A 14,913-nucleotide genomic window follows, 5' to 3' on the forward strand; every position below is an offset into this window, starting at 1 on the left:
GTATGACGTCGCGACGCCACGCTTCAGTCGTGTCGGACAAATTGATCTGTACCGTCAGTCTTCCACAAAGCTAGGGAAAACACTGCGCGCACACACACACACACACACACACACACACACACACACACACACACACCTGGTGTTGTGCCTCGTCCAGGTTTCCCCCGGCCCACAGAGACAGGCCGAGGCGATGACGTATCTTAGCTTCATCTTCTCTCCGACCTAACTGCTCCGCCAGCCGCAGACCTAAAGAGGAGGAAGGAGACAGAGAGACGGCGTGAAGAGCAGATCAGACGATAACTTCTCCAGGCTGATCTGAAAACCATCTCTCTGACAGTCATGACAACTGTTGCAGCATCGAAGCGAACTTGTGCTGAGCCCAGGGCGCTCACATTAGCCAATCTTTCTCTCTTTGTTCCCCTTTTTGTCTTCCTGTCTTTTTATCCCCGCTGCCTCGAATTCAAAGATCTCATGTTCCCTCTGCTCTTCAGTTTGTCTCAGATATGTTTCATCTTCCCTGCTGTGTAGATGCACACAGTCGTGTCGGGTTGCAATTAGTTCTCATTAGGCTCTCAAATTGAGTAGAATCTCATCAAACATCAAGTTTTGGTTTCTCTGCCTGTCTCTGTCTGTCTGTGATGTTCTGTATCTGTGTTTCTTGCCATCGGTTTGGGGAGGTTAATTGGATGCGTGAATGTTTTCTCCGGCGCTGTCCTTGCTTCAACTCGGAGCCCAGTTGCTCGCTGCTTGTTGAGTTAATGATCAATTAAAATCCAGAGGATCTGTGAGTTTAGTGACGAGCCGTGACCGTGTCCTTACAGACCAGATAAAGCCTGAAGGAGTTCATGAATAAACCCAAACATCCGTAACATGGTTTTTATTTCTTTTTATTTTGTCCCAGCTTTAGTCTGTATTTTCATGTTGAAGTGTAAAAAAGAGATTCCAGTAAATAAGGGCATAGGTTTGGTTTCATCATTGGGGGGAGGGCGACACATTATTGGGGGGGTGTCTGAGTGTCGTCCCCCATAAAATACAAATACAAACACTTAATTTCCTGGATTCTGGTGGATTTTCATGCAACAATTTATGATGCAAATGTCTTTATTTATGTAAAGGAAATCATGATTCTCCTGTATTGTTCAAAACTATCTGTCATTTTAGGAATAATGTACATCTACAACAACAAATCTGTTAGAGAAAGAGACCTTGCTAAAGCCAGAAGCTGCAAAGTTTAAATCTAAATAAAATCTTTCTTTATTTTTCACTTCCTGTTATGCTCTTTAAGTAGACACAGCTCTTGTTTTCCGTACATGTTTCGAGTCCCTTGAACGGTTATTTTTTCACCTCTTTTGGGGAGTGGGTTCTTTCATATTTATTTGAGGGGGACAAATCTATCTCTTCTAAATATGGGGGGGGGTGGGGGACATATCCCCTGCCAATCTATGCCAGTAAAGCAGGATACTTGTCAACAAGACATGAGAGACATGTGTGTACTGTACTTAAAGACTCAGAGCAGCGATTCCCAAAGTGTGGTGCGGGTTAGGGTCTTGAGGTCCCTCTAGGGCAGTGGTTCTCAAAGTGGGGTCCGGGGACCCCCAGGGGTCCTTGAAGAGGTTCCAGGGGGTCCCCAACAAAAAGGGGAATACTTTATTTTCAATATAATTTAATCCTTAAGTAACACAATGAGAGATTCTATGACTATTTTGCTCATGGGTTGCATTCACTTTCTGTAATATAAAACATCTAAAAGCAAAAATTCTATTAGGTAGGGCACCCTGGGACAAAGTCTTATCAGATGGGGGTCCCTGGTCTGATTTCTGTCAGTTTAGGGGTCCTTGAGGTGAATAAGTTTGAGAACCACTGCTGTAGGGGGTGCCTGAGAGGAAAAATGTAATGGTGTAATAACTACAACAACAGGTTTTAGTGGGATTTTTCATGAAATAATAACCTAAAATTGAAAACTTTGCTTTATATGAATGAATAAATGTACCCAAAATGCACTTCAGTTCCTGCCAGTCACCCTGTCTTTAGGTAACGTACGTGTAGCGTAACATTACTAGCTTTAACGTTATCTATGTATGCCTACTAGCTGAAATAGTTTATTTAAGCAAATATGCACAACTGGATAAAGTTAGGGAAACTGTCAGGTGGGACATCTAAAGTTATAAGTCATGAAAGAGGAGCGAGAAAGAGAGAGAGACTGAGCAATCAGAGGCGAGAGAAACGGAGAGAGATGCGTTGGGCCGGAAGGACCGGGAGAAGACACTGAACGGGAGACAGAGAAAGATGAGATGCAGGAGAACGAAAAGGAGGATCGGTGAGCACAAGCAAATCAAGAGGACATATTGCTCATCATCCAGGCAAGTAGGGAAAAGAGGCAATGAGAGTGGGCATCAGACTGGAAGAAAACAAAGGAAATATGATGAAACTTATTTGGGTCTGGGCTTCACTTGGACTGGCGATGCAGATTGCCCAAAGCCACAGTGTGTGGTGTGCAGTGAGGTTCTGGCTAACAGCTGTATGAAGCCCTCCTATCTGAACACAAAGCATGCCAATGTAAGTCAAAAGCCCCTTCATTTAATTTGGCCATTAAAAGAAAAGATCAAAAAGAAGATCAGGGGTGCATCAACCCGGTCATGATGTAGAAGGGGGTGCGTTGCCTAAAAAGTTTGAGAACCGCTGACTTTGAGGATAAGCTACAACACACTGCAGGGTAAACAGCCGAGCTCTGCCCGTGTCAGACTCATGAATAGCTTTCATGCTTCTGGATGGCCTCAGAAATACAACTCACAATGTTCTCCGGTCTGAACAGCTCTGACTTTAAATACGATACACACATGTAGATCAAAGTCTGCGTGACTGCAGGGCAAGGTAAAAGTGTGACTAACTTTTTTTTTTGCTCTCTTTGCATCACAAGTGGAGAGTTTGATGATATGTGTCAAGACTTCTTTTGAACGCTGTGGAAATTAAATCTGAAAGACATCTGAAATGCTGAAATCAAAAGATGCTGCCAGACGCATGCTGATTCAGGTGGGAGTACAGTCCTCTGTATCCAACAGTCCATTATTAACTGCCTGTTGTCTAATGGTGCATCCAGGACATTCCTGTCACTGGTAAATACATCATATGTACTCAAAGGCACGGGACATACAGTACATTATGCTTTTTGGCTTTTTCCCCTTTCCTTTAATGTGTTATATATATTTTTGTGCACGTTATAGGTTTACAAAGTGAAAAAGCCCAAAGTCCACCCCAAAGGGACTTATGCTGCGTTCCAGGCAACCCGTAACCTGTGTTTTCACAACCTTCTACCGTGAAAGTGCCCTGGGACGGCAGTCAAACCCGTAACTTACTACCGGTGAACTCGAACCAGATCCTTGTACTCCCAGTTACAGTTTCTGAAGTCACACACACACATAAAAAACAATGGCGCCCCCCTGTTGATATGCTGTACAGACGCCGGTGATTAACGGTGAGAAATAGAAATAAATAGACATAATTAGGCAATGTAAAGTTATTCCGCACATTGTAATCAAAACAATACACATACGATTATGTACCACTACAGGTTATGTTTATTAAATGAAGCCCAAAATATGTCGCCGACTAGAAATCTCTAATATCAGCTGGCGCTAGCTAACATCAGAGTTAGGTAGCCACTAGCTAACGTTAACGTTAGGTAGCCTAACCTGAACCCTGGAATGCTACCAAGTCGTGAGTTGTGACTTGAAGTCGTAACTTATGGGCTAAAAATTGTGTCTGGAATGCAGCATTACCATCTCCAACAGAAAACACAAACTGCTCCAAACAGCTCTATTGTAGTCCAGCCTTTACTTCCGTGATGAACGTGCGTCACTTTGTAACACATATTATAATACTCGCCTAGCTGCTAGCATGGCACGCCCTCATACTCTGCTTCTGACTGGCTAGTAGTCCTTACCTAGGTACTGTCAGGGCACGCTCTCATACTCTGCTTCTGACTGGCTAGTAGTCCTTACCTAGGTACTGTCAGGGCACGCCCTCATACTCTGCTTCTGACTGGCTAGTAGTCCTTACCTAGGTACTGCGCATGTGCAACTCCCAAAAACGATGGAACAGAAGTGAGATGCCTCACTCTGTAGCTAAAACAGAGAGCTCAACACACAGGGTGAAAAGTGGAGCTGCAGCAATGTGCAGAAGGAAAACAAGTTCTAGTCTACAGGAAGACAACACAAGGGTTAAGTGGACCGGTGCTTTAACCCAAACCACGATCTTTTTCCTAATCTTTTCTAATATAGTTCACCTACAAACACACATTTAAAGCCTCTAAAACCAATATTCTCAATCAGCTTCTTTCTGTTAACATTGGGGTCCTACATGAACACACACTTTTCTGCCAAAGTTAGTATAGTTTGGGTTGTTTGACTTCATGGGTTTCTAGATTTGTGTCACACACTGATCCAGCAGATCGGCTGAGATTTTGAGTGTTAATCCTCCTGTTTTCCTCGGGTCAAATTTGACCCAGTTTCAAAAAGTTTCTATATCACAAATTTGGGTTTCTTTCAACCAAATTATCAAAAAAAATAACAACAACACTCTTCACAAGTAAAATAAATGATCAGTTTACTACCTTCATTGAATTTGGGTGTTTTATTAAGTTTTATAGCATTTGAAAACATTTTTATAAAAGAAAATGGACAAAAATGGACAAAAATGTCAGAAAAAGCTTAAAAAAACAAAAAAAAACCAACAAAACCGTAAAAAAAAAGTGTAGAAAAAATTGACAAAAACATCGGAAAAAAGTGACAAAACTGTCGGCAAAAGCTTAAAAAACGTCAAGAAAAGTAACAAAAAGATCGCAAAAAGTGACAAAAACATAGAGATGGGGGTTTCATTTTAAAATTTTGACCCCAAAAAAAAAAAAAAAGTTGCATGGTCGACGGGAGGACAACACAAGGTTTAAACGAAATAATACCTGATGTTTTTTTCCTCCTAACTTAAAATGTAACTGTTGCTTATTTAGCCACAGCTTTCTAATTTTATAGAGAAACACTAAAACAAGTAGTTTTCTCTTTTCCCCTCTTCTTTCTCTTTCCTCGCCGCTGTTGCACCAAATACATTCTCTTGTGGGAATTATTGAATTGAATGTTGTCAGGATCTAGTTTCTCACCTTCCTGCAGGTACATCACAGCCTGGGCGTAGTTTTGCAGTGCATGGTGTGTCCTCCCCAGGCTCCCGTAGGCGAGAGTTTTAGCTATCAGATCGTTGGTCTGTGCCGCCACGCTCAGGTGCTGCTCCTGGAAGACCACGGCCCGCTCGTACTTCCCCAGAGCTTCGTAGGTCATTCCCAGGTTGCCGTAGGCTCGGCCCTGGCTCCTCACGCACCCTGTCTGCTCGGCTATATCCAAAGCCCTCTGGTGCCACTGTAGCAGGACAGCCCCGTTACTTAAAGGGTTAGTTCGGCATTTTGGGAAATATGCTTATTCAAGTTCTTGCAGAGAGTTAGATGAGAAGATTGATACTACTCATAATGCTAAATATGAAGCTACAGCCAGGAAACTGTTAGCTTAGTTTAGCATTAAGATTGGAAACAGGGGAAAACAGCTAGCTTGGGTGTGTCTGAAGTTAGTCTCGCTTTTCCAGACATTCCTCCACAGCGCTGCAAAGGAGGGTCAGGCTAGTCCACACAGCATCCCGGGATGGGAGAAAAACATGCTCTGGTTTATTGGCATTTCTTTAAACCAACCACAATCGGCATGGGCGGCACTATGCACCCGACAGAGCCACGGTGCCGCTGCAAAATAGCCTCGTTTTGGTGGAACGTGTGTACGTTCAAAAGTAGTTTTAGTCGTGCAACAGAAAACTCAGATTGGACAGATAGTCTAGCTAGCTGTCTGGATTTACCCTGCAGAGATCTGAGGAGCAGTTAACCATAGTCCTCACAAATCCACCAGAGTTTAAATTTACGACACAAAGAAAGCGGAGGGTAACAGACTTTCGGGTGAAAGAGCGTGATCCGGCGGAATTTCCGGCAGCACCCGGAGCAATCCGTGGGAAGTGGAACGTCGTGGATATAGACTAGTCTAAAGTTAACAAAATCCACCAACCAGCACTCCTAAAGCTCACTGCTAACATTTTACCTATTGTTTGTTTAATCTGTACAAAAACCGAAGTGTAAACAACTTGTGGTTGTGCTGGCTGTAGCTTCATATTTTGTGTACACAGACATGAGAGTGGCTTCGAGCTTCTCATATCTCGGCAAGAATAGTAACACCATGTGTGTAGTGATTTGAAAGACAGCAAGGCTTAAGCATTATATCGAGTGGTCAATATAACAACAGAGAGCTAATCAGTGGGGTCAAACAATAGCAAGACAACATTTGGGTAAATAGAAAGCAAATGAGTGTATTTCACAAAATGTCAAACTCTACTTTAATTGACAGCTAGGAAATACTGATGTATTATGATTTAGCACAAACCTGTAGTGCTGTCTCGTTGTCTGCCATCAGCTGATAAACGCCTCCAAGTGCATCACTTGCCTCTGCTTCCAGGGATTTATCCTGACAGGTAAAGCAGGATTTACTACATCTTTCTGTGCATAATGTACTTTTCATTAAAAAAAAGATCATTTGTCTCATTCAGCAGGGCAAGAAGAGAGAGAAATGTGCAGCTGAAACCAAAAACCCTTTGCAGGTAAATCCTTACCCCCGCTGTGCGTGCAATGTTGAGCTGGTGTTCCAGGCAGGAGAGGGACTGCTCGTAGTTGCCCAGTTGGCTGTGTAAGGTGCCCAGCTCACAATAAGCCTGAGCCTTGCCCCCTCCTTCCCCACCCAGCTCATGGGCCACCACCAGCCGCTTCTCGAAGCACACCAACGCTTGCTGGAGACTACCCAAAGACCTGAAGAGAGGGGAGGGAAAACAAAGGAAGTGATCATCTTTTTCTTTGCGTTTGATTTGTTCTGGCAAACACTAAATGCAGGGTTGGAGGAATGTTTTCTCAAAAGCCCTGAATCTTTGAGGGTTTTAAAATATCTTTAACTTTGTGTCATTTCCCCTCCGTCTCTCTGATGCTGTTCAAGCTAAATTCCTACCATGCCTGCTGTATATTATTAAATGGTAACATTCATCCAAAAAAGTGTATGCTAGCCTATGGCCCTATTATTACCAACACATTGACCAACTTTAAACAGGTGGAGGATTTGGGTGGTTTTGGTGTGATGGAGAGATTTTGTCTGTCAGTATGTATATATGTATGTATGTATTTCTTGAGGTCCCCTCAAGTTGTTTTGTTAACTGTCTTGTCTAATGGTGAATGTAATGTTTAATTTTGCTCTTATGGACCCCCTCAAAAACGAGATGCTACATCTCAAGGGGTTATTCCTAATAAAGAATTTCCATATATTTCCATAAAGAGCAACTATGCTACATCAATACGTGGCATTTCAACACCCCAATTTGGCACAATACACACTTAATGTCTGGTAATAAACCCTTTGCTTGTAAGCAATGGAGTGACAGAGGTATTTATACTTCAGACCAGCTATTCAATGAGAAAGGTATGTTGAGTTTTGAAGACCTGAGAGCTAGTTTTGAGGTCCCCAGGACATCCTTCTTCTTGTATCTTCGCTTAAGATCAGCCCTAAAATGTTATGGAGTGCTATGGGGAAACAGTCTTGAGACACACCCAGTCATTAAATGTTTGTTGATTTTCCTGTGAGAGGATTAGTGCCCAGGATTTATGCTAAACTGATGCAAGTATCCGAGCGAGAGCTGAGCCCAGAGGGGAACGTAATTGATTGGGAGACAGTTTGGGACAACATTCCCACTGTTCCAAGAACCCAAATCACCAGCAGATCCACTTCAACATATGCCATAGGACATATTGAACTCCTCAGAAGAGATACGTCTCTAAAGTCATTCCCACTCCCTATTGCACGTTCTGTCAACCTGAACAAACTGGAACTTTCCTGCACATGGTCTGGGAGTGTGAATAGGTGCATGAGTTTCGGAATAAAACAACATCAATAATATCTGATGTGATAGGATGTCGAATTCCTACTGACCCGATTGTTTTTTTACTTAATGATGACTCTAAATTACACCTGCTTGGAAGATAGAAGAAAATTTGGCTAGCCGGCTCAACCGCAACCAAGAAAATGATAGTTCAGCGCTGGCTCCCCCCGCCCCCACTCGCTTTGTATAAAACAGTGGTTGGTGTATTTTCTGGACATAGTTATGCTGGAGCTCTCTACAGAAAGGATTAACAAAGCCAAATCATCAACTATAGACCTATGGAAAAACGCAGCACAAGTATCAGTCCTAATGACCTCAGCATCACAAGAATTAGAGGAGAGTGACTAGGCAAGGTGTGATTTCTGTTTGTTTGTTTTGTTTTCCTCTAGACCGCAGAGGGTGGGGAGTAGGAGAGGGTTTTTGTTCTTGTTCAATTGTATTTCTCTGTTCTGTATGTTCAAAAAATAAAAAAAACAATAAAAAATTTGATAACATTCATTTTTGACTCTTGTGTTGTCTTCTCAACAACCATGCAACTTGTTGTTCTCCTGGGCAAAAATTGAAAATCAACCCTTTTTTAGAAGCTTACGCTTTGAAGCTTTTTCCTGCTTTTTTCTTAACTTATTACGGTTAGTTTAACACTTTTCTTTTTTTGGAATTCATTTTCCTTGGCAACTATCATGTTTTTCCCAATTGATGCACCGATTTTTAGGCATTTTATTATCAAATGACTTGATGGCTGTCGTGAATGGAGCATGCCCATAGACCCCCCTAGATTTGGGCTGAGCCCTGAATGTCTACAATGTCTGGCTCCACTCCTAACTAAAAGTACCTGTAGTTTTAAGTTTCTTTGTAAATTATAGAGTGTGGTCTAGACCTACTCTAATTGTAAAGTGTCTCGAGATAACTCTTGTTATGATTTGATACTATAAATAAAATTGAATTGAATTGAAATTGATACTACTGGTACTGGGATTTTCCACTATTACAGCACTCTTTTTTTCAGAGAGACCCATATGGGCAATTTAGGAAAGCAAACAATAAAGCAAAAGGGTTAATAATTTAGATTTTGAGCTGTAAAAAAAAAGTTCCTCCGAGAGAGAAGGATAAAACGAAGGAACATCTACGAAGGCTGTGTTCATTGAGATAAATCAGTGACTCTTTATTTCCATCTCATTCACACTCCAGAGAGCAGAAACAGACTACAACAGATGGATGAAGAAAACCCATCATTAAGCCTTGTTTTTCTTTTGTCACTGAACATTACTTGTATGGTTTCATGTGAGAGATTCATGTGGGGATATAGTCTCTGTAAAGAACTTCCCTTACTCCCATCACCCCTGCTGCATGTAACTGTTGTTGAATTATGATTATTTTAATTATGATCATGACTCTAATTTAAAATGTGTATGCTTGAGGCATGGAAAGCTCATTTGAAATTCTTGCCCTGTAGTGGGAAGGCCTATCCAAACTAATGGGAGAGCACAGAACATAAATATATGCATTGCATAAATATTAACACAAATGTAAACAAATAATCTGGAGCTCTGAAACTGTGCAGATACAGCATAAAGACACCTTTGATAGACTAACTGCTACAAATGTGCATGTCTTTGCTTGCTGTATTCTAGCCTGCAATGGAGTATATAATTCAGTTTTCAAGTACAGCATTCATAAAAAAAATATGGAATATATGCAAATGATGTGCTACAGCCTACTCCACCACCAGACAGAGTGGGTGCAGAGGAGAATTAAAAACACAAATGAAATAGAAAATACACTTATTTGCTTTTTTGCCGAGAGTTAGACGAGAAGATGGACAGCACTTTTACATCTGTATAGTTAAAATGAAGACACAGAAAAAGGAGACGCCCAGCTTAGTTTAGCATAAAGACTAGAAACAGCTGTGTTATATCTCATTTCTTTTATTCGCACAAAAAAATCTGTAAACTTGATGTAATAAATGTGTGTTATGTGGGATTGTGTGCATGACTACTTCATAAAAAACACAGAATGTTTACACTTTTTGTACAGAAAATGTTGTTTAGTGAGCTTTAGAGGTGCTTGTAGGCTGCACGTGAGGCCAGTCAGTTAACACTACACTTGGCAGCAGGTAACGTTAGCTTACCGTTAGCTAGTAGCTGGCTTTAACACAACAGCTAAACATTGTAACATGTGACTGTATTTAATTGGAAAGGATTCCAACACCGGGACGTACAACAGTCTGCAGCTAAAGACACAGAGGAAACTAGCTGCACTTTGAGACACCGTGGACACTGCCACTGTTGTGGGAGAAACAACACCGACAGGACTTAATGGTGCATTAAAGTGCACCTCCTAAGCTCATGGTGCATTCAAATATATGGTAAAATACCCTTCTGCAATCTAGTAGTTCTTATTTTGTTCCTGTTTAACAGCAATTTTTGGGTGAAAAAAGTTAATATTATTATATTTTAAATCAAATCATTTAAATTTGACCATACAGCCTCAGCAATAAACAAGGCATTCTTTAATGTCACTGACTTTCGAAGTATCAGTTCAGGCACCGTTTAAGCACCAGCACTGTTTTAAAAGACTTTTAAAATTGTTTTAGCACCGATATCGGAATATATCCAAACAATACCCAATCCTGGGTTACCCAAAGCTGTTTCCAGTCTTTATGCTAAGCTATGCTAACAGGCTGCTGTCTGCATCTTCATACCTAGCATACAAACATGAGAGTGGTTTAGATCTCCTCATCTAACTTAGTGTATAACCTTTGTTTTGCTGACCTGTGTGCATTGCCGAGTCCTCTGTAGGCTTTCTCCTGGTCCTGGACATGGTTGAGACTCTGAGCCACCGTCAGGTACTTCTCGTAGTACTGAATAGCCTCCTCGTAGTCTCCCAGAGCGTCATAGCAGTCTGCCAGGTTCCCGTAGGCCCGGCCACGGTCCAGCATGCTCTCAGTCCCGCTCAGCTGCTGCAGCATGGCCAGCTGTTGCTCAAAGTAGCCAATAGCTTCCTCAAACACGCCCATGTTCAATTTGGTGATGCCCATGTTCCCGTGGACCTGGGCCTCCAGACGGGCATCCCTGAGTCCCTGCGCCAGGCCCAGCTGGGCCTCATAACACTGGAAGGTTGTAGCATAGTCTCCAAGGGCCATGTGGACCGCTGCTAGGTGGCCAAGGGCGCGGCACTCCCCCTGCTGATCACCTAGATCTTTCCGGACAGTCAGTTCCTGGCTATGGAAGGACAGGGCTGCATCCAGCTGGCGGAGCAGCCTGAAAGAGAGAAAGGAAGAGAGGTAAGAGAAGAAGAAAGAGCACACAGTTTAAAAATATCTATTGACTTACCTGTGAACTAGTCTGGATCAGCGAAAGTATATTCAAGTACAAAGTACATTCTGTAAGGCTTTGTCCCTCACCTTCCGCTCTCTGTGTGTTGCCGTTCTCAAAATCCCTTTGCTTCAGGAAACAACAACAAACTTGGAGCTAGCAAGCTACACGCTGAAAATGAAATCTTTCGTAGAGCTGGGTATCCCCACTGACTTCCTGAATCGATTTGATGTTGATTCACAAGGTCCCAATTCGATTACATTTACTATTCGATTCAATGTCGATTTGGAATATTTCAGATGTAAAACCAATTTTGCTTGGATATTAAAGAGATTCTATAATTGTACAAGGTTTCCCTTTAACCTGGTGTGTTATTAAAAGTATCAATGTTAACATTAAGAATTGACCCCTCTATTTATTTTACTTATTTATTTATTTTTTTAAAGATTTATTTGGGGCATTTCAGCCTTTAATGAAAAGGACAGCTAGGTGAGAAAGGGGAGAGAGAGGGGGAAGACATGCAGGATAATCGTCACAGGTCGGACTCCAACCCTGGACCTTCTGCGTCGAGGCATACACCTCTATATATGTGTGCCTGCTCTACCAACTGAGCTAACCCGGCCACACTTGACCCCTTTATTTAACATGAACACACAATAAAGTGCAGCTCTACAGACTCTACAGTCAGTAACTATTGAGTGACATTTCATTCAGATATCTTGAGATTAGAGGTCAGGGAGCCTTTTGAAAGTTTCTCCCTTGCCAAAATTTTGGAGCGTTATTTAGCAACCTTCCCGACAAGCTAGCATGAGATCGACTCTGGATTTTATAAAATCGGTATGGGATCATCAAATTAAAATTGATTTAAATTGGAAAATACATTTTTTTTAACCCAGCCCCATTCTTTCGGCGAATGATTGTAAAGATTTACAAAGAATACAGTGGTAAGAGCAAATGACGGTGAACCATGCATCCAGCTAATTTAAATATCTCACGTTACTATATTGTGTGAATAGTTAACTTCATTTAATATTGCATGTGGCGTTTTCTTTTGCGGGGTGCAAACGTTCCAGCAAAACAAGTTCCTACCCGAGAGGAACTTTTTTAAGCAGAGCCACCGTCGCTGCGTCCAGAGCTTAGCGTCGCCCAATACGATTGTGATTGGTTTAAAGAAATGCAAACAACCCAGGGTGTTTTTTCCTCCTATCCCAGAATGTATCTGTGGTGCCAGACCTTACTTCGCAGCATTGTGGAGACAGGTTTGGCAATCAAGACTACCTGTGAACTGATCCAAGTGCTGAGTAGGCGTCCGCCTCCATCTTCTGATCGTTGACCTTCTGAGCCAGACTTAACTGCTGCTGGTAGAACCTCACCGCTCCGGGAAGATCACCCCGGCACACACACACATCCCCCAGGTTCCCAAAGGCCCTGAAAACCGCCTGCTGACAAATACAACAAATGATTAACAACCACTTTCTATGAGAAGAGGAACAACTATTTGTTTTACAGTTAGTGAACACAGCAGCAGTAGGTGACCTGTGTGTTATCCAAAGCTTGTGCCAGAGAGAGCAGGTATCTCTGACATTCCTCGGCTTTCTTGTACTCCCCCAATGCTTTGTAGGCCAGACCGAGGTTACAGTAGGCTTTTGCCTGAGCTAATTTGTCTTGGAGGTCCTTCGCCAAGGCCAGGTCCTGCTCATAGTACCTAGGAAATGGATGAAAAATGACATAAAAGCACAAACCTGGAAAAGCATGAAGTAAACATGTTTTTAACAGAACATGCAACACATACTAATGTGAATTTATGTGCATATACGTTTTTGGATATACAGTACACTAAATTATGCATCATGACAATAACCCTTTGACATTATTTCCCCACTTCAGTAATTTCAAGGTTTGAAAAATCCTTATTGCCCAGTTTGACACTACAGTATATGTTCTGTGTGAGCTTGTTCCAGCTTTTCTTTAAAACAATCTGATGCTAAGTCTGAGGGAGATCACCAACATCCAAGACTTTTTTAATGGCTGCGCCATCCAACTGAAAAAAACATGTTCCCTTCACATAGTGTTTGTTTGGTGAGATGAGTTTAGACACTGACCTGACAGAGTCTCTGTACTGTCCGAGGCAGTAGTGAGCGTAGCCGAGGTTGTGACAAACCTTCCCCTCTCCCTCCAGGTCCTGCAGGCCCGGGGCCAGAGCCAGGTACTGCTGGTAGTACGGCAAAGCCTGAGCGTATTCACCTCTCCAGCTGTGGAAGTTGCCCAAATTTGCTGCAAAAGAAGAACACATTTTTGAATCAATCACAAATTCCCGCTCCTCTGTCCTCAAAGCATCTCTCTCTTTGTCTAGCTTGCCTAGTGCTCTCGCTTCGCTTTGAGTGTCCCGGAGTTCTCGTGCGATGGCGAGATGGTGAAGGTAGTGCTGCAGAGCTCGGTCGTGAGCGCCCAGCGCCTGATAGGCTACAGCCAGGTTACCATGGGTGGAGGCCTGGGAAGGACGGTCATTCACCTGAAACACAAACGAGATGTCAAAGTTCTGTTTACCACGTGACCGTCTACACGTTGCTTGTGAAGAGTGCAGCAGGAAATTCACCTCCAGTGAGATCTGCAGTTCTTGTCGGTGGTACCGGACAGCTTGGTCGTAGATGCCGAGCGCGTGATAGGCGTTGCCCATGTTGCCATAGGCCCTCCCCTGGGCAGCGTAATCACTCAGCTCCTGGGCAAAGGACAGGTGGGCTTTGTGGAGCTTTAGTGCTGCCTCGTACTCCCCCTTCATCTGGTGGATGATGCCTGAGATGGACGTAAGAACAGGGAAGATACAACTTGTCTTTTAAACGTAACAAAGAAATGGAGATGCTTTGCATCATCAAAATGTTTTAATTTTGGGGTCTGAGTAATAAACAGAGACCTGATCTGAAATGTAATCTGATGGATTAACAGAGGTGTTTTAAAGTCTTTCGAGACAAGTTCAAGTCTTAAATCTATCAGCAGAGCAATTGTTAAATCTATTGAGACAGATTTACGTTAACTCTTAAGTCATTTAAGACCTAAGTCCAAGTCAAGTAAAAAGTCTGTCTGCATAGCAGTTTAATGGTCATTTGAGACTAGTCTAAATGAAGTTTTAAGCCTGTCAGCAGAGAAGTTTAAAAGTATTTTGGGGGCAAATCCAAGTGAAATCTTAAGTCATTTCAGACAAGTCAAGTCTCAATAATTGAGACATGTTAAGTCTAAAGTCCATCAGCAGAACAATTTTGGTCACGCCGAGTCTCAAGGCATTTGACACAAGTCCAAGTAAAGTCTAAAGTCCGTCAGCAAAGATTTTAAACACTTGTGAGGCAAGTCAAATCAAGTCTCAAGTCGATTAAGGCAAGTCCAAATCAAGTCTCAAGTCTGTAGAGCAGTTTTAAAGTCCTTTGGGGCAAGTCCAAGTCAAATTTGAGTAATTAGTAATTTGAGAAAATGTAAGTGTAAAGTCGGTCAGCAGAGCAGTTTAGTAACCCTAAAGATGGAGATTCTACCAGGTCAGATCTCAGTATCGGGAATTATTTAGGGAAAAATGTCCAATTTAGGGAAAAAGTCCAGGTCCTCCTTTTTGTGACTTACA

The 14,913-nt window shown here is 42.3% G+C and overlaps 1 protein-coding gene across 3 annotated transcripts in view; it reads right to left on the bottom strand.

The window, feature by feature from the left end:
• The window catches only part of ttc28 (tetratricopeptide repeat domain 28), a 156,202-nt gene that overhangs the window by 25,623 nt on the left and 115,666 nt on the right, over window positions 1-14,913 (bottom strand). For all 3 annotated transcript variants that reach the window (XM_078271274.1, XM_078271273.1, XM_078271275.1), the window contains 10 exons: window positions 13,903-14,099; window positions 13,665-13,818; window positions 13,409-13,580; window positions 12,843-13,011; window positions 12,585-12,745; window positions 10,764-11,252; window positions 6,685-6,877; window positions 6,459-6,539; window positions 5,150-5,402; window positions 137-246 (listed from right to left, as the gene is read on the bottom strand). In XM_078271274.1, coding sequence (XP_078127400.1) covers window positions 137-246; window positions 5,150-5,402; window positions 6,459-6,539; window positions 6,685-6,877; window positions 10,764-11,252; window positions 12,585-12,745; window positions 12,843-13,011; window positions 13,409-13,580; window positions 13,665-13,818; window positions 13,903-14,099 — 1,979 coding nt within the window. The remainder of the gene's footprint in view (window positions 1-136; window positions 247-5,149; window positions 5,403-6,458; window positions 6,540-6,684; window positions 6,878-10,763; window positions 11,253-12,584; window positions 12,746-12,842; window positions 13,012-13,408; window positions 13,581-13,664; window positions 13,819-13,902; window positions 14,100-14,913) is intronic.

Source organism: Sander vitreus, chromosome 16 (genome assembly GCF_031162955.1).
Source record: "Sander vitreus isolate 19-12246 chromosome 16, sanVit1, whole genome shotgun sequence".
NCBI classification, from domain to species: domain Eukaryota; kingdom Metazoa; phylum Chordata; class Actinopteri; order Perciformes; family Percidae; genus Sander; species Sander vitreus.